At 34.3% G+C, this 23,375-nt stretch overlaps 2 protein-coding genes across 2 annotated transcripts; both read left to right on the forward strand.

Annotated features, from left to right (window-relative positions):
• Positions 1 to 7,816: 7,816 nt before the first annotated feature.
• LOC112461858 (chymotrypsin-2-like) lies at positions 7,817 to 9,174 on the forward strand. The gene is made up of 4 exons (XM_025027267.1): positions 7,817 to 7,874; positions 8,195 to 8,450; positions 8,616 to 8,725; positions 9,167 to 9,174. Exons 2-4 carry the CDS (start codon positions 8,257 to 8,259, stop codon positions 9,172 to 9,174), a joined length of 312 nt encoding a protein of 103 aa, XP_024883035.1. The 5' UTR covers positions 7,817 to 7,874; positions 8,195 to 8,256.
• LOC112461860 (chymotrypsin-2-like) lies at positions 9,171 to 9,751 on the forward strand. Its single transcript, XM_025027268.1, has 2 exons — positions 9,171 to 9,293; positions 9,590 to 9,751. The coding sequence occupies exons 1-2, from the start codon at positions 9,171 to 9,173 to the stop codon at positions 9,749 to 9,751; spliced, it is 285 nt and encodes a 94-aa protein (XP_024883036.1).
• The last annotated feature ends 13,624 nt before the right edge of the window (positions 9,752 to 23,375 follow it).

Consider the following 23,375-nt stretch of genomic DNA (forward strand, 5'->3'; position numbering starts at 1 on the left):
ACACACACACACACACACACACACACACACACACACACACACACACATACATACATACTTCTGGACATTTTTTACTAATACGATTTTTCGACATTTTAGAACATTCTAAACCTATTTCCATCAAAATGTCGAAAAATTTTTTTTTCACCATCACAAAGCTTCCTCTATGAGGAAGCAAAACAAACATTTAAAGTAAATATAAAATTTTTAATACGTACTAATTTTTAGTAATATAATTTTTAGTAAGTATAAAATTGTTAGTATGTACTAACGTTTTATCTAACTCTAAAATTACACAACAACCCAAGGAACACATCACAGTCAAAATGATGTCATTTTGATTGTGAAGTCTTTCTTTTGAGAAACTATAACACAGATATTCTAATTTCCTTTATTATCACAAATTAATCGTACTCTCATAAATTCGTGAATTTTCTGTAGAATCCAACATGTACCATAATAGGAGTTATAATTAAAACAATTTATTAAAATTAGAATTAAGGTTTTTAATATGACTCGTACAGCGAAAATTTAATATCATGTGTAAAAAAAAAGTATTTAATATACACCTACGGACTAAAGAGCACGACGATCATATCGTGAGCCCATAGCATTATATTCGTACTATTTAACGTACTGACTGCCAGAATACGGCAAATTTTATGTAAATTTGTAGTTACTTGTTTAGTGTGTGAAAACGAGTAGCATGCTTATGCTATGCATACCTAAAAATAAAGTATGTCGCGGTTGGTTTTATAATCGCGCAATATGGTACACTATTGGAAAATTTTTGTATAGTTTTGTTTAAAAAAATCCTTGTTAAAATTTTCGTGTAAAATAATCGATGCATACATGTGTAGATTTAATATATGCCTGCAAGCTATGTTAATTGAATTTCGCTTTGTTCAACTGGTATAGAGTGAAAACTACAAAGGTGCAAAAATTGAAATGTTAAAATTGCCGGGGCGGAGTCGTCACTCTATTCTCGGACTGAATTTTAAATGAAAATTTATAATTCCGATCATAAAAAATGATAGGATACGTCTTATTAATTATTTTTTAATAGAAAAATGGAAACATTAATTAAAAACACAATGACGGAAAATAATTACAAGAAAAGCGCACACCCTTAAATGCCCTACGCTCGCACGAAACGCATTGTTTCTCGTCAGCTCTATTCTGTCATCTCTGAGCACACGCAGCACATATTATATCCAAGTCCTCGCCAGAATCAGACCACTGCTGCTTCTTTGACTTTGATTTTCGCCTGAAGTCTCCATGATATTGCTTGGTGACGACTTTGCCCCGGACACAGATTTCAAGTTTGATCGCTCATGAAATATTAGAAATCAACAAAAATAAAAAAATTTCACTGGATTTGTGTTCAGCATGCATTACTTTTCAAAATCACTTATCTCGAGATTAAGAGAAAAAATAACATTTAAAATATTTAAAATTTTTGACGCGCAAAAAATTTTACTTTTGACTTCCGAAAACATGTTTGCCTTAATGAAAATCACAAAATAGCATATAATCTCACTAAACTTCGTTGGTCATATAGGCATAGTAGTGTTTATAATATTAATGGCGAATTCACACAACATATAGATTTCGAGATAATTGTAGTGACGACTTCGCTCCGATCTCCCCTACACGTTGTTCGAAAATTATGTATATTTTATTTAAATTTTTTTGTTTATAACTTTTAAATAACCTGCAATTAGCGACGATTAAGTTATAAGGAAAAGTTACTCAGGGTCATGTTCTTGACAACATATGTCAAGGTCAAAGTCATTGGAGGGGGGTACGTTAATCTAAATAATTACCCAATATTTAATGATTATATATAAGTATACGAGTAAATGTATTATACAAGTATTATCTAACTGATTCAAAGAAGTGCAACTGACGAAAATGACTTTGTCATCGTCAAAATCGGGACATAAGACGTCTTTTCGACGTCTTTTAGCCATCTTTTAATAAGACGTCTAAAATAAGATGTCTAAAAGACATCTTTTAGACGTTTTATGTCCCGCTTTTGGACAAGTGTGCTATTATGAGTAACATATATAAACAAACACATATATTTATGTTCCATGATCTTCCTGAATCGATCAGTTCTATGAGTCACAGCATTTACATGACATATTTATTATACTAGACACTACAGACGCGCGCTTCGCGCGCGCTATTTAGCTTTAACATTATGCTATTACTATTACACTATTAACCCTTGATACATACAACTGTCAAAATATACAATGACAGCTGCAAATGAAGTAAGCGCAGCAAGAGAACCAATCGGCATCGCGGAAAAGTGACAACAATACCTATGACATCCCCTTTTTAGAAGAGGAGACTAGACACTACAGACGCGCGCTTTGCGCGCGCTATTTAGCTATAACATTATGCTATTACTATCACACTATTAACACTTGATACACACAACTGTCAAAATATACAATGACAGCTGCAAATGAAGTAAGCGCAGCAAGAGAACCAATCGGCATCGCGGAAAAGTGACAACAATACCTACGACATGCCCTTTTTAGAAGAGGAATATCAGGGATTGACATTGTGGTCAGTATTCGGTGATCTATCAAAATGATAAAACGAATTAGGTACGCTAATCTATCCTTGATGGCTCTCGTGGCGACAACGCGTAATTAATTGCTGCTCAAAACTGTATTTTAATCCGCGTACAAGTGTTATATACAAAGTACGTTGTTAAAAACTATAATAATTAATTATTTATCTTTCGTTAAAGATATACAAGGTCCGCCAACGAAAAATATCCACCCCCTATATTTCGAGTGTCTCAACTCAAACAAATAAAACCCTCCATAATCCATATTGTAGTAAATCGTTTGAAAGGGCACAAAATGAGAAGAATTTTGGCGTAAACTAGAGGTCGATACGTTGATCCGTTCAGTAGTTATTTAGAATCAAAATTCGAAAAAACTCATTTTTTTACTCTAAATAACTCCCGAACGGGTCAACGTATCGACCTCTGGTTTGCGCCAAAATTTTTTTTATTTTATGTTTTTTCAAACGATATATTACAATATAGAGAGTTCGATTTGAAATTTTTAAGTTAGGATCTTCTGGGGCATGTAATGTTTTTATGCACATATGATTTTTGCTGTACCGTATCCGAATCTTTGTCACCCGTATCCATATACATTTATGCAATTGAAAGTTTGCATGCAAACTGAAAATCGCTTAACATTATTTTGACATGTTTCTCAGACTTCTTTCTCTCCCTCTTACCTCATCATTCGATTATTCGATTAATTTGATCAAATAATGCTGCGCTACAGCGCGCACGGGATTGATCAACTCAATTGTTAAATAACTCAATAAATAATGACCGAAGAGAAAAGTAACACAAGAACTTTCGTCTTAAAATTTTATCTTTTTCCACCCCCTCAAAGATTAATTATGAGTTTTGGGACACCCTGTATAGTAACAAAACATATTTTGTATTAGATATAACAATTACTTTATTACTACGTTATTTTCTTCTAAGCATTTACACATATGTTTTCATTGAATTGTAATTTTTTCTATTTTATATTTTTAACTGTTATTATTATACATTATTATTTATTTATTATAAACATATTACATATACTCGAACCATAAATGGAAGGAAAGGAGGGAGAGAGGATAGTAGAAGGTAGAAGGGATACACGAGAGATATCTCAGATGAATAGTCGGATTAAATTGGAGGACCCCAGGATACATAGTTAGAGATTAACTGGAAGGGAAAAAATGAGAGCCAGAGCAAGCAAGAGAGCATGGAAGTTCGAAAGAAAGCTGGAAGAAAGTAAAGGAGGAGAAATAGCGAGAAAATGTTTGGAGGAAATGAAAGACAGATGGAAGAAGGAAAGGATAATAGGCAGATGGTAGTAGAAGAGAAAAGACTACTTGGAAAGAATCGATGTAGAAGTTAAAGGGGAAGAGGAGTTGGTAGAGGAGGTATTGGAATATAAGGAGAAATCGAAGCAAAGACACGAAGGGATGGAAAAGATCATGGAATCTAGATACAATAGGTGATATAAGTTTATAAGGAAGAACGGGATTCCGGATTATCTAAAGAAGCAGGGATGGGATACTAGGCAACAAAGTTAGGGAGGGACTATACTAGGGAAAAGAGGAAGATAGAAAATGCAGGATATGTGAGAAGGAGGAAGAGACGTGGGAACATGTCTGGAAAGAGAGGGAGGATCAAGATGGGAGGATTGGGATGGAGAGAGTTGGCAGGATGTGGTAGGGAGGATATTGGGCAAAAAGGGAGAAAGGGAAGAATGGATGGAGGCGATAGAAGAGATGAGGCAGGGCGGAGAGAGGAGAAAGGAAAAGGAAGTTACTTGGTAGATGGTAAGAATAATCGTTTAATTACAGATAAGGTCAAAGAGAAGGAGAGTACGTGACAAAGGGAAAGAATGGAGAGCAGAGCGAAGGTGATAGTAGAGAAAGAGACGCTGGAGAAATTGATAAAGGAACAAACAAGTGAGATAATAAGTGAAGGAAGAAATAAAGGATCAGAGAAAGGAGATTGAGAAATTGAGAAGAAAAGTACGCAGACTGGAACAAGGCACGGGGAAAAGAAAGAGAGACAATAGCAAAGAGAGCAGGGGCAAACTGGAGGAAAGGAAATGGTGGTCCGACGACGATGAGAGGAATGATGACGAGAGAAGGAAGAAGAACGTGATAATAAGAATAGAGAAGAACAGATGGATAGGAAAGGGAACGAACTGGGAGAAGGTGAAGCAGTTGCCATGCTTACAGAGGGCCTGAAGATAAGGGTAGAAGTAAAGGAAGTAAGCGTGATAGGGCTGAGAGGAGAATGGCTGACGATGCTGGTGAGGATGGAAAACGAGGAGGATAAATGAAGGGTGTTAAACGCGCGGAGGAGGGAAAAGAGCAGGCTGAAGGTTAAAATGGACGAGGACAAATCTATAGAGAGGAGACTCAGAGAAGGAGAGGAGAAGAAAAAGAGAAAGGAATGGAGGGAGGAGGATGGCGGGAGACCAAGAAGATCGGCGGAGGAGGAGATAGCAAGCAAACTAGAGGAGAGCCTGCTGATGGACACAGACGAGGATGTAGAAGAAAGGAAGAGAGGAAAAGCAAAGGACGAATAAGGAAGAAGGAAGTTTAGCAAACATCTGGAGGAGGAGATGAAGAGAGAATACGGCCGGATTAAACAATGTTTTTGATTTTTTGATTTTGATTTTGAGATTGATTTTGGTTTTGATTTAAATTTGGATTTAGATTTGGATTTAGACTTTTTTGTAAATGAGTTGTAAGGTCGCACAAAGACCGGGAAGAAAACAAAAATGTATGAAATGTACAGGGTTGGGTACGTCCCTTTAAAAACACCCTTTGAGACCCCTTGGGGTAAATAAAGTATGCATTTATCTATCATATATACTCGAACCATAATCACATTCAAACTCATATTATTATTTCGAATTTATATAATATAAACTCTTACTATATATTTTATTAATTTTTAACGTAAACGGTCGCCTGGAATGATTTTTATACTTCAACAAGTTTTAATAGGTCTGTACTATGAATGTCCTAACTTCTTCTGTAATGCGGGTTGGGTCTCGGAACCACTAAATGAAAGATAAGTATGGATTTTCGATTGATAACAAAAATTTACTATGAAGTGAGGTTTATTTTCTTTCGACACTGTAATGTAAAAATCACATTACAGGTGCCCGTTTCCAGATTAAAAGTCGTTCTCGCACACGTCGAGGAAAACATCGAATGCTTATCGATGTTTTCCATCCCACACATACAGCTAGTAGCTGAAATTACAATAAAATTAAAAAGTAAGGAAAGAAGCGATGCATCAGCGATATATTTTCTTGCATAAGATAAATACGCTATCTATCACAAAATTGTGTGTACTAAACGCTTGAACACAGACGCATTCCGAAGGTACTGGTGAAGTATAGTGTGATCATCGTTCACATACTTACCGTAGGAATGCAATAACATTGAGAAACCTTATTAGAATATAATATGCTCATCATCGTCCACGTACTTATTTTAAAAATAAAATAACACAGTAGAAATTCCTTAAGATAAATCACTTAGATTGGAAATGGACTAAAACTTTCCAAAAAAGTGATAAGACCCTCTTTAGATACTGTAAAAAGAGACGTCTCGGAAACTGCAAAAGTAGTTCCCGACAGTTCTTCAAAACGCAATGTGTATTTACACCATACTTTATCGTGTAAATTTAAGTCTATTGTAAGTAAAGTTGTGCTATAAATTCCTGCTTTGTCGGAGAATTATCTATAATACAATTCAGTTATATAACCAACACCCACTGACTCTCGACGTAATTGTCTACAAAATAGCTATTTTGAAAAGCTATAAAGAGAATAATATATCGCGCGTACCCTGAGAAGAATACTGTCACAATTCAAAAAGTTTTTATTTTAAGTTAAGCCCATAAAAAGTATGCCTAAAATTTTATGTGCTATAATTATAATCTTACAAGTTTATAGGTGAAATCTGCTGCACGAGGCAGAAGTGTCGTTATTCTTTTAAAATTGTTTTAAAATTATTTTATGTCTAAAGTTTTTTTTAAATTGAAGTATATAATATTTATTGGTCACTATATTGCAAACAATAATTAAATTAAAATTAATTTGTGAAATTGCAGTCGTATTGTTATAATAAAATTTTGGAGAAAAATTTCCGAAGAATTTATTTGCAATACCTAGATTCAGACATTTTCGGACGATAAAGGAATGCCGCATTTGCAAAAATCGCCTAACTGGGCATAAAGAACTTCGCCCAATTTCGGCTATCTGAACCTGATCATCAATCATATATAATTTTGTAGATTATTATGGTAGTATTAAATAAAAAATAGTTTTAGATCTTTAAACCGTACATAAATAAACCGGGCTAACTAACAACCAGCGCGGTAAACGATGCGCGATAGTTTTAATTATATTTTTATTTATTTTGCATATTTTCCAACCTTTGACTGCGTGCCGACTAGATTTGTCAGACTTGAAACATACAGCTCCGGTTGGAGTAGTAAAATCCCCCTACACCTAATTAAACCGATTCGATTTAATTTTTGATGCTATATGCATCTAAATAACTATAAAGAAATCATTGCGAAAAATATTACCTCTCAGCCAGGGTTCGAACCTGGAACTTATATTTCTTCATTCCGTAAAAGTGTCGTACCAATTTGACAAATCTAGTCTGACAAATCTAGTCGGCACACAGTCAAAGGTTGGAAAATATGTAAAATAAATAAAAATATAAATAGGAAAACTTTCGCGCATCGTTTACCGCGCTGATTCTTAGTTAGCCCGGTTTATTCGTACGGATTTTCCATTGGAACCTATACTTCGAATTTTAGATTTTTAAACCCCTGTCGAAAGCAGTTCTGACCTCCTAATGATGTTATATTTTACTGCACATGGCTCATCATTAGAACTGTCCAAGATGACAAATGAGTCATTGCTATGTTCAGAAAGTATCTGTATATTAAAAAAATAATAAAAAATAACTGGTATGTATATCCACCGCAGTATTTTTTGAAACCTTTACTTTTAATACATCTCACAAAAGTGTTGTCAAAAGTGTTAATAATTTTGTTAGTCGTTATTATTGCCTGAATATCGACACAACTGCACAAATAGGAAATTTGCATGGACGACACGCGGAACAGTCTATTATGAATCCACTAATTGTAAGTACGAAGCTATTATTGTGCGTTGTACTCTGTTTGACAATATCTCATACTCGAAGTCAGTACTTGATAAACGAATCTGGAAACGTCACATGTGACAATCCCATCGTTGCTGTCGATCTTGACGCGAATAATGGTAAGCAAAAACAAAAATTGAAACAGTTTTAGTTAATTTTATCAATGCAATTTGATATAATTACTTGCTGCAAGTGTATATTATTTTGTAATATATCAAATGGAAGCTTTTCTGTAATAAAATCCGAATATAGTTGTAGCATCGTTAATCTAACGTGATACGCGATAACGTAATATTTACTTAATAAATAATAAATAAATAATTTACTTAAATAAAATATGTAATTTCACGTATGATTTTCGCACATAGTTCATATAATATTTATACCAAAGCTGTAATGATCGTCTTTCTCTACACTCGAGTTCTTTCTTAAACGACAGATGAAGCAACTAACATAACGGACGGATCCACAACTGCGTTAAAGTCCCCAGGCTATCCATACATGGTAATGATGCATCAATTCTTGGGATACGGATACGTAGAATGCGCCGGCACGGTTTTATCCAAAAGATGGATTCTCACAACCGCGCATTGCGTAGAAAGATACCCCCGAACATTTCTCGTAGAGTTTGGTATCAGCGACAAGTTAGGCATTGGATACGAGCTTTTTCGAATCTTCGGTATGTCGATGATTACGTTAATTGATTACGACTCAAACATTTATATGTCTGCAATATGCAAAAAGGCTATAGTAACATTGCCTTAATCTATAAGCCGCAAGATATTCCCTTTTCGAGTAAGTACATTTTTCGTAGTGTTTACTATCATAGACAAGTTTGGCATTGGATACGGTCTTCTTAGACTTCTCATTGTGTCGATGGTTACGACTCAAGCGTTTATACATCCGCAATACGCAATTGGCTATAATGATATTGCGTTACTCTACATGCCACAAGATATTCCCTTGTCCAGTAAGTACATTTAAATTGATATTTCTTACCTTTTTCCTTTTACGCTTATTTACACGTCGGCATTATTTAATTATTCTATGGAAAATATGCAAAAAGTTAATAACGATCATTTGAATAACACATAGTTTTATAAATGTGGAAAAAAGACTCGTGGAAATAAAAAATTGTATGGTATATCTACGTACAGCTTCTTTTATAATCTTTGATACATTCCTTGATGCATACTAAAAAAATACCAAAAATTATATCTAAAACTACTGAAAAAGTATTACGAATGTATATTATATCTCAACATTGATTTTAAGAAATTATTAGTTAAATATAGTATGTCTTTATTTTAGTTGACATTCAGCCAATAAAACTCGCATATTACGACAAAAGCTTTGTGAACAAAGAGTGTGCTTATGTGACTAAATGGGGAATAAATCATATTCGTAACAGAGGTATGACAAGACTTAAGTATACTACATCGTCGATTATAGAAAATAATGTATGCAGGCAATACTGGCCCATCAACAACAAGCACATTTGCACGGCCGCTGCAGGATTGGGACAAGACACTTGTGAGGTAAAAAATAATCACAAATAATACAGTTATAGTTTATAATAATATATATACTACAAAAATTATACTTATATATAAAGTACATTATTCTAACGCGCAATATAAATTACCTTGTATCATTTTATAGGCTAAATGAAATTCCACTTTCCAGGCACTTGCAACATAAAATAGGGAGTGTAAGCCGTGTGTAAAGATGAAAATTTCCGGGTACGGTTACCGCACTCGCCTTCGGCTCGTGGGAATTTTCATCTTACCTCACTTGTTACACAAATAACTAATATTTAATGTTTTATTTTTAGAGTAACAGCGGTGGTCCTCTCATCGTAAGAAGAAATGACCAGGACTTTCAAATAGGTATTGTGAGTTACGGAGACCAATTTTGTCCTACCAAATCACCTAATGTGTTTACTAAAGTTTCTTCATATATAGACTGGATTCGCGAAGTTATGATGCGATATTAGTGCATTAACTATAATATTATCGATATGATGAATAATTTAAATTTATCATGTATATTGTTTTATAATAAGCAGAATTCTTTTATTTAGTCTCGAGGCAAATAAATCAATTGAGAATGGACGAAATCGTTTAAGAATTTTCTTAAATACCTTATCATTCAACTCCCATTCCGTGTCAACGTTAACAATACGTGATGCATAATCCGCTTCAATATTTTCTTTTGAAGGGATGTAAGAAGCGAAAATCCATAGATTCCTATCTTTGCACTATTTTCAAATCTTTCGCGATAATTCACTTAAATGTGGAAATTGGATTCCACCCGCTCTATTTATGTATGCTATTGCGGATGTGTTGTCCATTCTTAATAAAATTTCACAGTTAGAGTAATCTGCTACGAAACATTTCAATGCCAGAAAAGCTGCTAGTAACTCTAGGTAATTAATACTAAATTTTCTTTTCTCGTTAGACCAGAGACCATGAGCGCTTATGCTTTGACAATGAGCTCCCCACCCAGTCAAAGACGCATCTGATGATAATTCAACTTGAAATTGATTTAATCTAATAGGATTCTTCCTTATCACGGTTTTATATATTTTGCCACCAGTCTAAATCTTCCCTCATCTTTTTATTAATAATATAAATATCTTTCCCTCGTAGCTGTTATTATTGATAATTAAAGCTAGGAATTTTTGTCGCTCCAATCTTTTACAGTGAATTGATCCATAAGCTACTGCAGGAACTGCTGCTGTTAGAACACCTGATAGTTTAGCAAACTCTTTGATTTTATAGAGTATTTTCCTTCTTCGAAAGATTTATATAACTTGATTATTTGTGACTTTTTCTTATCTATTAATTCTAGGGTGTAGTCTACAGAATTGATTATAAAGCCTAAATACTTGCGTTTTTGACTGATGGGTATTAGAGAGCTCTTTTTGTAATTTACCACAAAGCCTAAATGTTCCAACAGCTTTTATTGCTACCTCACCCTTTATTGCTTCATCACCGGTTTCATAATTTTTGTGTAAACATAAGGACTAGTGCATAACCCCAAGTAAATTGAAATAATTTGTTTTGGAATCTAAAACGTAAGTATTTGCGAAACTCTTCGTGCACTGGCAACAAACAATACGCATCTTTCAAATCTCTAATGAAGCCATGTAGTCTCCTTGACTTAATAAAGCTTTTGCAGAGCGTATATCTTCTATTTTAAAGTGGGGTGGAGTAATAAATTTATTTAAATTTTTTAAATTTATAATAAATCTGCTTTCCATCAGGCTTCGGAACTAGAAAATATGATGAGATGAATTGTCTATTACAATCTTCACACTGTTCGACTGCTTGCATGGATAACAATTTTTTAAGCTCAGTCTTAATTTTAAGAGACTCTTCTGTCGACCAATTGGGTTCTTTTGGAGGATTAGCTTGTTTGGGAAGCTCTTTGAAGAGAATTTTATACCCTTGCAACCATCGAATTATGCGTTCATCAGTAGTTACTTTATCCCAATTATTTATAAATAATTTCAGACGACCTGCGACTGGCTTTATTTCAGCTATTTCTTCGTCGACGTCTAACTCTTCGACCGACTCAAAGTCTTCGACGTACCCTGAATGGATCGTACATTCCTCGACTTGAATCTTATTGTTGGACGTCTCTGATATTGACCCATCTGCTTGTATCTTGCAGGTAGGGTCTTGAAGTTTTCCTGATTCTTCGGTTTTTTACCGAAGATTTTTGAAGACTTGTCGGGGGCTTTGATGTTAGCGCACAATTTTTCAATAGTTTTCGCTTCCTTAATCTCTTCAGCAAACTCGGCTCCGTAGAGCCATTCGTCTGGTTTTGTAGCGTCAACTATTGGCTTTACTGATTTGCTTAGTAGAGGTGTAATAAAGAATTTTCTAGCTACAATACGTACCACTTAAAAAACTTATTTTTCGCTTGTTTGAAGCAAGGCTATAATGAGAAAGACCATTGTACGAGCATTAATAAATGTTACAGAAAATTCATATCTAATTTTTATATGTATTATTGTAACACATATATATTCCAACTTTTCACTGTGCTCCGATCACAGCCAGACTTAATACACAGTTATCATTAGAACGTTAAAAAACCTTTCCATCCCCCCCACAATTAAATCGACACGATTTAATTATTAAAAAACTGTAAAGAATTTATTGCGAAAAAAATCACCTTTTGTTTGAAAGCGCGATGAGACATTGAGGAGAGAAGGGTGAATATTGCCATCTATGATATTTCATAGAAAGTACTAGCGATTTAGTAAACTCACTTCAGTTGGCGAATCTAGTTCCCTAGAAAAATTGTATAGCGTAAAGCGCTAGAGGCGCGACGTATCGATATTCAATTCATGTAATTGCCGCGTGAAGAAGAAAGCGCGCGTGCATGCACAAGCTTGCGGCCCGGGCAACCGGCGTTATTCGTTTCTTGTTTGTCTATCAGTGAAGACATTTTTCTGACCTTCTGCCGTGTAATCTGAATTCGTTATTATATTGAATCCGAGTCATTGTAAACGACGAGTGTGATACTTTATGTAACTGAATGAGAAGTACGAGAGGATCCGAGGGACTGTAATGAGAAGTACGAGAGGATCTGAGGGACTGTAATTGGCACACGGCAGGATCAGGGCTCGATATCATTCTCAGACGTATGAGAGATCAACGCCATTACTCCGTTTCTTGATGATGACGGCATAAGATCGACGCCATTACTTCGTTTCTTGATGATGACGACACATTCTGGAGAGACCAAGGGAGCGACTATTATGGACATAGTCTGTTTGGATCTTTTTTGGAAGTGCATTCAAATACGGTAGACATCAGAATACAGGTAACTCTTAGATTTCTGAATAAGAATCATTGATCCTCTTAAACAGTATCGGTTATGTAAGCGCAGAGAAAAATTAACGGAGCTACCGGGACTTGAACTCGGGATCCGTCGCTCACAAGCCTAGCACTTAGGCTGCTACCCCACGACTGCTCCACTACTACGCTAATTTCTCCGATCCCTCATCAATACTGGCCCTATGGCCCCAAATCTCCTACAGCTCGGCCAGCCCTGACATCACATTCGCCCCGAATGTGCCATACCCTCTGACTGCCGAAGCCTGCAAGAATAACCCGGAGCCATACTCCACAACTTCCTAATCACACCACCCACAGGTATCCGGTGTATCGGGCAAGTTCTCCTCCAACAAGGTAACGCGAGCACAATCCCATTTCTGAACTGTAAGCGCAGAGAAAAATTAACGGAGCTACCAGGACTCGAACTCGGGATCCTTCGCTCACAAGCCTAGCACTTAGGCTGCTACCCCACGACTGCTCCACTACTACGCTAATTTCTCCGATCCCTCATCAATACTGGCCCTATGGCCCCAAATCTCCTACAGTTACGATCATTGATTCCAGAAATCTCGAGAGATCTACCGTTCAGTAAAGGACATAAGAAAGGCTTTAGCACTCAGCGGAGCATTTTATTGACGGGAACGATAATCGTTCTTTTCACTTGAGTACTCAAGATATTTATTTACGGGTTGCAACCATTTTTTTGACTGTTCATTCTTGCTATTTCATTTTGGCCAAGTAAAGTAAATTATGTAAGCTTACGACACGTTTAATTCTATTTTTTGTGATAGTTAATTTCACATATTTCTTTATACATATTTGCGAAGAGATTCATTTGTTTAATCAATACGAATTAATGCGTCAAATGTTTAAGATAAGATGTATATTGCTTCAATTGTTCTGAACAAGATTCGCCATAAAATTCAACGCTCATTTATTCAGAAATTATATTCAACGGTGTAACACACAATACATCGATTCATATGAAATACGTTAAATCTTCGTTGCGTTTTCACGAATCGATGTTGAATTAATGCGTTTAATAAAGATTATTATTTAACGCATTATTCACTTATAAAAATTTATGTGTAAGATTATTTTGGTTCATTATTAATTATGATATCATTTTCTTGTCATGTCTAATAGTCTTTTCAGTGATTAAATAATTTAAAGATACATTTAAGTATATCATATCATATTAATTCTTTCGTTATAATTACCTTGTAATATATTATTATTTTACATTTTAAGTTTCAAATTGAGATCATACAGTCAACTAATGTTTATATTCCTGTCATTGAACGGACTATTACAATGTGAACTATATATTGTTTCTTGATTAATATGATTATTGAATTTTGCCATAATGGTTTATAAATACGATTGAAAATTATCCTGCTATATTCTAAATATATTTTATTTTGTCAACAATTAAAACTCAGTGTTTCCTTCACCGCCATAGCCCACGATCTATACGGGTCGTGTACACCTTTGCCAGGGTTCGAACCTGGAACCTCCCTCATTCCGTGTAGGGCGTCGTACCAATTTGACCACCGAGGCATGTGGTAATATTCCTCGCAATAACCGGTTAATAATAGTTGTAGACACTAAGACGCATTGTAAGGTCAGCGTATATTAACAATAAGAAACTTATTTTTCGCTCGTTTGAAGCAAGGCTATAATGAGAAAGACCATTATACGAGCATTAATAGATGTTACGGAAAATTCGGCTGAGGTGATATTTTTCGCAATAAATTCTTTACAGTTTTTTAATAATTAAATCGTGTCGATTTAATTGTGGGGGGATAGAAGAGTTTTTAACGTTCTAATGATAACTGTGTATTAAGTTCGGCTGTGATCGTAGCACAGTGAATAATTGGAATATACATATATGTGTTACAATAATACATATAAAAATTAGATATGAATTTTCCGTAACATCTATTAATGCTCGTATATAATGGTCTTTCTCATTATAGCCTTGCTTCAAACGAGCGGAAAATAAGTTTCTTATCAAGAGACACGGTAGTGTCTCGCGCCAAGTACACGCGGAGCGAGACCGACCGTGATGCTAAGACTCCATAGACACGGAAACGCCATGCGGCAGAGTGCGTTGACCAATCACAAATTTTGATTTTGCCGCAGGCGACTTGCGGCAGCCTTCTGATTGCCCAGCAAACGAAAAAAGATTGAAAAAAATTAAAACGGGATTGCCAGGAATTCTATTAAGGACTTTCCGAATTCCATTCTGTCCAAAAAAGGGATTGAAATAGTTTCAATATCATGGAATTCCTTATTTTGGAAAGAATTTGTCTTTTTTGAATCCCATCCAATTCCGACACAAAAATATTATACCACTGAATGCCAGGTTAGGGATTGGAAAGTTTCGTGATGAATTCCATTGAATACCATTGATTCCGTTAACGAAATGAATACCACTGAATGCCAAATTAGGGATTGGAAAGTTTCGTGATGAATTCCATTGAATACCATTGATTCCATTAACGAAAATGAATACCATTGAATGCCAAACTAGGAATTAAAAATTTCCGTATTGAATTCCATTGAATTCCGTCTATTCTGACAATAAAATGAATACCATTGAATGCCAGGATAAGGATTGAAAAGTGTCCGTGTTGAACTCTGTGGCGGTACGCGCCACCAATAGTACACGCCCGCGCGGTATCTGCATTACCGGCAGTTTGCGTCGACGCCGCTAGGCATCGCATCGCCGGGGCATCTTCTCGAGTTCAAAGTTTCGTCTCGACCGCTATGTAAAGGGATCCCCTACGGTGCCTGACAGATCTTACAAATCTCATTTTCGGGCTAATTGCCCGTCGGCAGTAGTGCGTGTAATGCCCTTAGGCATACACAAAAGCTCACCGACGAACAACGGCGCTTGGTCGCCCAACGGAGGCGCGAGACGTTTTCTAAACCATCTAATGCAATTTCATAACCTTTACGGATTCCATAGGATTGGATGGAATTGAAATTTTTCTTTTTTGGATTCCATGGGATTGGACCATCTCATTTCGAATCCCATCTAATTTCATCTAATTTCGCCAAAAAAGGGATTCAAAAGTATTAAAAAATTTCAATATTTTTTAAGGCTGATCTACAATGTGCTCTTTGCTTCCTGTTTTTTGCTCTTAACCTGTTTGCGACTATCCCGTATTTCGTAATTGCGTCGCGTAACGCGATGTTTTTTGTTCTCTGTCGCCTGAGATAAAAATTGACGAACTTTAGAAGAGACAAGAAACATCACGTTACGCGACGGAATTACGAAATACGGGATAGTCGCAAACAGGTTAAGAGCAAAAAACGGGAAGCAAAGAGCACATTTGTAGATCAGCCTTAAATCCTTTTGCGTTTGCTGGGTGGTCAACGCACTCTACCGCACGGCGTTTCCGCGTCTATGGAGTCTTAGCATGACTCTTTTACGCGACGCGACGGGTTGCGAGTACCCGAGATGTTGAGATCTCAATAACGAGTGAACGGATCAAGTTCTAAGTAACTTGATCGATAGCTTGAAATCCAATTAGGGGAAGGAGGGGTTTCTCTTATAATATCCCGCTCCGTGCCCTACGAGCGGAGATATTGCGACGCAAAGTCCAAATGTGAAAATTTTTTATTAAGATACTTCTTCTTCTATCTACTTCTAACGCCGACGTTTTATATGACACTACAAAAAGGCGTGATATCCGTACAAAATTACTTTTTTCAAAAAAAAGGTAAAAAAATGCGCCAAGTACACGCATAGTAGTATATATGTATTATGTTGTTACCTCGAAAAAAACAAAGTGGTAGTATTATACCTCGAAATAACACCCTGTACATATTGTTTATACAATGCGTAATACTACAAAAAGGCGTGATATCTGTACAAAATTACCTTTTTTAAAAAAAAGGTAAAGAAAGGCGCCAAGTACACGCATAGTAGTGTATATGTTGTTACCTCGAAAAAAAAAACAATGGTAGTATTATACCTTAAAAAAATCTAAGTAACAAGTGGTAGACGAAATCTTTGTATCTTGAAAAATCTCGAAAAAACTGAAACAGTAGTATCTTCACCTCGAAAAAAAAAAACAAAGTAGTAGTATTATATCTCGAAAAAACCTAAGTAACAAGTGGTGGACGTAATCTTTGTATTTTGGAGATTGTTAATATACGCTGACCTTACAATGCATATCTTAGTGTTTACAACTATTATTAACCGGTTATTGCGAGGAATATTACCACATGCCTCGGTGGTCGAATTGGTACGACGCCCTACACGGAATAAGGGAGGTTCCAGGTTCGAACCCTGGCTGAGGTGATATTTTTGGCAATATATTCTTTACAGTTTTTTAATAATTAAAACGTGTCGATTTAATTGTGGGGGGATGGAAGGGTTTTTTAACGTTCTAATGATAACTGTGTAGTAGACAACTAAGCACGAGTTTGACTTAATATGATTGGCAACAATTTGAAATATAATCTAAGTCCGGCTGTGATCGGAGCACAGTGAATAGTTGGAATATATATGTGTTACAATAATACATATAATAAGATGCTAATACGGCCCTCTGATTGGCTGATGACGCCTTAAGACTGTACTTAAGACAATCTTGGATATAAGACCCGACTATGAATACCGGCCTTAAAGAATTATATATGAAATAGAAATATAGAAAAGACTGAAGAATATAATAAAATTAAAAAATTTCGGTAAACCTTTTTTTAACAGAAATCGGTAACCCCTTTATTATTAACAATTTTTATTAATTTTATTATATTCTTCAGTTTTTTCTACCCCTATTTCATATATAATTCGTTAAGATTTGGTTGATCAGTTCTGGAGTTATAAAAATTTCTATAAATAATTATAGAAATTCTGTAAATTGGCACAGACATACATACATACATACATACACACATACCGACATTTTTTTTAATGCAATATTTTAAATTTGGTTGATTAGAGCCAACTTTATACGCAATCAAAGGTTCATATACGAATTTACGAAAACAAAGCTTCCTCTATGAGGAAGCAAATTAGATATGAATTTTCCGTAACATCTATTAATGCTCGTATAATGGTCTTTCTCATTATAGCCGTACCACTTATAATAATCTTACCCTTATTTAGATGCAGACGTCTATAGTTACCGAAATACTTTAATAATAAATTTAGTAACGCCTTTAGTAGAATTCTTAGAACACTTATATACGAAATGATACGAGTAATTATGATATAGTGGATATATATGGTAAACTATCTTTCACAAGCAATAAATTTGAAAACATAATGTGAATGTCGTAAAAAACTTTCGCGTAAATTGATTTTGGAAACTATGTTAGTAATTTTTTAATATAATAATCATATAAATGTGTGTATATGTGTGTGTAATATACCAAATCATCAAGTACTCGGCAGTATAGTATTGTTAAAACTTAATATTTATTATTTTAATTTTTCTTTCTGGATAAAATAAAATATAAGCGATCAGAAATGTTTTTTCATTCAAATATCTTTTTATTTAAAAATGACACGCAAAAAATCTCAGTGTATCATTTCTCGCTTCTGACAGGCGTCGAGCGGATTATCCTGCAAGCACAATAAAACTGAATAAAACAGTTTTCCAATCGAATAGAAAAAGCTTTATAAACGAAATAAAATAATGAGAAAGCAATGTGCAAATATTAAATTTATCATACTTAACACATCATACTTATACTTTCAAGAAACATCGAAGAAAAAATCTAGTGGATCAGAAACTTGCACATTTTGCTTTCTCTTCATTTTATTTCACTCATAAAGCTTCCTCTATAAGGAAGCCATATTATTTTATATTAATAATTATGTTGCTCTACTTTAAAAACAAGCTGGCTTTGAATAGGAACAATGCTAACAATCTGTAATTATGAGGAAGCAACGTGCAAGTTTCTGACTTGTACACTTTTTTTATTTATTATGATAGGAGATAAAATTAATTCAAATTAATTCAACTTTAATAAATAATTGGCAATAATTTTGATAATTCTGTGTTCACTATTAGTTGCAAAAATGATAAATATGCTTTGACATGTAAATTAAAAAACTGCTAACAAAAGTTGTTATGTTTTTACTTCTAAGTGTATTGCTTTGAGGCTTTATTTATTAAAACACTGCAATTATTGTAATACATGCTGCTTGATGATATTAAATCCTGACGATATTTTAATATAATTTTATTTTTAATTTGGATCCTTATACGAAGCGACTCGTCTTGTTTCGATAGAAACAAACTATAAAAACTAAAGAAGATCTTATTATCTTTTCCTGATAAGGAGAGACATATGAAAGAAGACAAATGTTTGTTTTACTTTAAAACTTAAGAGCACTTAAAAAATTCCAGATGCAATGGAAACAATAAGGAGAATAACTTTAAGAGTTATCCTGTATAATTGCAAACCTTATAACTTTAAACGTTAAAGTTAACCACATGAGATAAATCTTCTTCAAAGTTTATTTCCATAATAACTTTAGACTTGAGATCGAGAATTATAGAAAAACTTCAAAGTTAATGTTTTCTTACGGATTATCTAAGATTTAATAAAATTACTTTAAAGCTACTTTTTCATTCCTTTAGAGTACCTGAATACTATTTTAAAGTCAGTTTTTAAAACCTTTGGTTTACTAACGAGATTATTTTAAAGTCAGTTTTGAAATACTGGAAACTTCTTAGATCATTTTAGATTAACTTTTTACACACTTTACATTACCTGAAAATTCCTTAAGTAAACTTTTATATTTTAAAGATTACTTTTACAGCTAAAATTACAATAAAATTAAAAGATGAAGAAAAAAGTGTGGGGTGTGTGTGTGTGTATCAGCGATATATTTTCTCGCATATAAGATAAATACGATACTTACCACAGAATTGTGTGTGCCAAACGCCCAAACGCAGACGCATTCTGCGTCCTGATAAAGTATAGTGTGATCACCGTTCACGTACTTACCTTAATGCGATAACATTGAGAAAACTTAGAATACGATATGTTCCATTACATCGTCCACGTACTTATCTTAAAAATATAATAACACTAGAAATTCCTTAGGATGAATCATTTAAAGTAGACTAAAACTTTCCAAAAAGGTAATAAAAGACCCTCTTTTTAAGTCCTGTAAAAAGTCAAGTCTCGGAGACTGCAGAAACAGTTCCCAACAGTTCCTCGACAGTTCTTCAAAACGCAGTGCTTATTTAGAACATAGTTTATACTTTATTGTATAAATTTAAATCGATTGTAAGTAAAAAGTTGTGCTATAAATACCTTTTTTGTGGAATGAGAATTATCTACAGTATAGTCAACGCCCACCGACTCTTGACGTAATTGTCCACAAAATAGCTATGTTTAAAAAGTTAAAATGTAAGAGAATAAAATATCATACCCTATAGAAGAATACTGTCACAATTAAAAAAATTCAAGCCTATAAAAAGTATGCCTAAAATGTTATGTGCTATAATTATAGTGTCACAAGTTTATAGGTAAAATTGGCTGCACAAGGCAAAAGTATTACTCTTTTTAATTGATTTAAAATTATTTTATGCTTGAAGCTTTTCTTTATTTGAAATGTATGATAATATTTATTAATCGCTATATTGCAAACAATAATTAAATTAAAACTGATTCGTGAGATGCAGTCGTATTGTGACAATAAAATTTTAGAGAAAAATTTCTGAAGAATTTATTTGCGGATATCCGCAATAGCGGATAGATATTCAGACGATAAAGAAATGCCACGGTTGCAAAAATCGCCTAAATAGGCATAAGGAGCTTCGCCTATTTTGAGCTATTCGAGTTCAGTCATCAATTATATGTATATAATGTTGTAGATTATTATGGTAGTATTAAATAAAAAATAGTTTTAGATCTTTAAACTCCCACCGGAAGCAGTTCTGACCTCCTAATAATGTCATTTTACTCGTTTGATAGCTCGTCATCAGAACTGTCCAAGATGACAAATGCGTCATTGCTATGTGCAGAAGATATCTGTATATTTGAAAAAAAATAATAATAATAAACAACATCGTTATCATGGACATCACTGACTGTGTCATTGATCCCGAAATAAATACACGATGTTTACACGCTTACAATCAACTAATGATTTTTTATTTTATAATTGAACATGAGTCCCAGAATTCTAATTTTTGTTTTTATCCTTGCCTAAAGATTTTTTTTTGTGTCCAAGCCACCTTCTCGTGATAACAGCGGTAACAAACAAATGTTGAATATTTTTTTCGGTATATTTGTTGACGCATTTGCTTAGCTAAGTTCTTGGTTCTATATTTAATTAAGTTAAGCAGGCATTAATTTTACTAATCTATATAATCAAATGTTCCGACTGACTCATCAACACCCAGTCCAAATCTCTACGCCTAGAAACATGAAATTCGGGGAGTATATTCCTTCCATGACGTAAGCACCTACTAAAAAGAGATTTTTAAAAATTTGACTTCTAACAGGGTGAAAAGGGATAAAATGTGTTTTCACGAATTCTCTCTCTTCGACGGGCAACGCCGTCAAGCTTAAGCTTAAGCTAGTTTATTATAATGTCATGGTAAAAAGAATCAGAACTAGTGACACAATTAGTGATGTTCAATGTTTATACAACGATACCAATAAAGTCTGTCCTGAGCGGAGGAAGAGCGTAAAGCGGCATTTATATATATATAGATATTCAGTGTACCATCTACCATCTGAGCATAGCAATGACGTCTTTGTCATCTTGGACAGCTCTAATGATGAGCCATGACATTATTAGGAGGTCAGAACTGTCTCCGGCGGAGGTTGGAGGATCTAAAACAATTTTTTGTTTAAGGGTCCATATACCTCAGTCGGTCTAAAAAATAGGTGATTTTTGTGAATTTTTTATGGCGAAAGTGAACAAAATAAATCATTCAATATTTTTGGATTATATTTATGATACTTTTAAGTAGTTATACAAATTTTTTCAGCCTATTTAAATAATTTGGCGAAGCGGGATACTGGGCAACGCGCGGAATAGGTTGCTCCATGGCGGAAGTCCTCCAGGTCGTAAAATGTGTCTGAAACATCGAATCAATCGATTTTCCTGTTCAGTACAAGTGTCCCTATAGAGTAGACTAAAAAAAATTATTTTGAATAAAAATTCATAAAATAGCGGCAATTCAAAAAGAAAAATTAATTTTCACTATAAATTTTTGATACTTTTTTGCTTATAAAAAATTAAATATTGCATATATCGATATGATTGTAGTCTACTCTATAGGGACACTTATACTGAACAGGAAAATCGATTGATTCGATGTTTCAGAAACATTTTACGACCTGGAGGACTTCCGCCATGGAGCAACATATTCCGCGCACAGATCACCGTTACCCAGTATCCCGCTTCGCCAAATGGGCTGAAAAAATTTGTATAACTACTTAAAAGTATCATAAATATAATCCAAAAATATTGAATGATTTATTTTGTTTACTTTTTCCACAAAAAATTCACAAAAATCACCTTTTTTTGGACCTACTGAGGGATATGGACCCTTAATACTACCATTATACTACCATATACTACCATTATATACCTACAAATTATATAAGATTGATGACTACGTCCAGATAGCCTAAAATCATTTATAAAAATGGGCAAAGTTTTTTGAATCCGCGTGCGTAAAGTAAATTCACTTGACTTGCGACATTCCTTCCATATTTCATCATTTTGACCTCATTAAAATTCCATACATTAGCGACAATGGAAACACTAGTAACAGTGGCAAATTAACTTTTGTTAGAATAACAAACACTTTCTAAATATTAAAAAACTAACATCTGCGAAGTACCGATAATCGACCAAAGATAAACAAAAATTAACAGAATTTCAAAGAATTTGTAAGTCAATAAAGATTAATTAATAATGCTTAAATTTTCGGGAAAAAAAGTCTCAATTTCTTTGTGCTTTGTGTTTCGAATTTCAATACATAATTAATAATCAAAATTTCCGACTCTTACCGCAATACTTGGACAATACAACGGACATACAAAATATCTTTGATAAAGACACGTAAAATCGCTTTTTACTTATAAATAATCGAAAATAAATAATCGAATCTAATTACTTATAATTAATCGAAAATAATGTGCACATGCTAGTGTCCTTCATGCAATAGTAAGTAGGTAAATATATTTGCATGCAGTGTTTTCCGGAGTTTTTACATCTGAAGGTGCCAATTCATGAGACGCTGAAAATGAGCGTCAACAAGGTAAACGTGGTGGTTTCATCGCTTTGACGCTAGCGTCAAAGAAATGAAGTTGAATTTGTTTAATGTTCAGCGTCGTCGCTGAATCGTCGTTAATCGTCCTAGTACAATCAAACATAGACTTCGAAATACGTAAAATATTAATTATTTTCAAGTAATATCTTCAAGTAATAATATTTTATGGATACATATATAAATAAAAGATATTATTTCTGAAGATTTTTACTTGCTGAAAATGAGCGTCGAGCGTTAACGTGAAAAGGCACCTTAATACATCTCACAAAGGCGTTGTTATTTTGTTAGTCCGTCATTATTGCCTGAATACCGACGCAACTGCATAAATGAGAAATTTGCAGAGACGGCACGCGGAACAGTCTACCATGAGTCCACTAAGTACGAAGCTATTACTTGTACTCTGTTTGACAATATGTCAATATACTGAAAGTCAGTACTTGGGAAGCGAATCTGGAAACGTCACATACGACAGTCTCATCGTTGCTGTCGATCT

Source organism: Temnothorax curvispinosus, unplaced genomic scaffold (assembly GCF_003070985.1).
Source record: "Temnothorax curvispinosus isolate PA1 unplaced genomic scaffold, ASM307098v1 QBEX01011856.1, whole genome shotgun sequence".
NCBI lineage: Eukaryota > Metazoa > Arthropoda > Insecta > Hymenoptera > Formicidae > Temnothorax > Temnothorax curvispinosus.

What these genes read in the sequence shown, in the direction of transcription:
- LOC112461858 (XM_025027267.1), top strand. Translation starts at nt 8,257, where the DNA reads ATGGTAATGATGCATCAATTCTTGGGATACGGATACGTAGAATGCGCC. An exon ending in TTCGGTATGTCGATGATTAC is followed by an intron (nt 8,451 to 8,615) that starts GTTAATTGATTA and finishes CGGTCTTCTTAG; the next exon opens with ACTTCTCATTGTGTCGATGG.
- LOC112461860 (XM_025027268.1), top strand. Translation starts at nt 9,171, where the DNA reads ATGACAAGACTTAAGTATACTACATCGTCGATTATAGAAAATAATGTA. An exon ending in TGGGACAAGACACTTGTGAG is followed by an intron (nt 9,294 to 9,589) that starts GTAAAAAATAAT and finishes TTTTATTTTTAG; the next exon opens with AGTAACAGCGGTGGTCCTCT.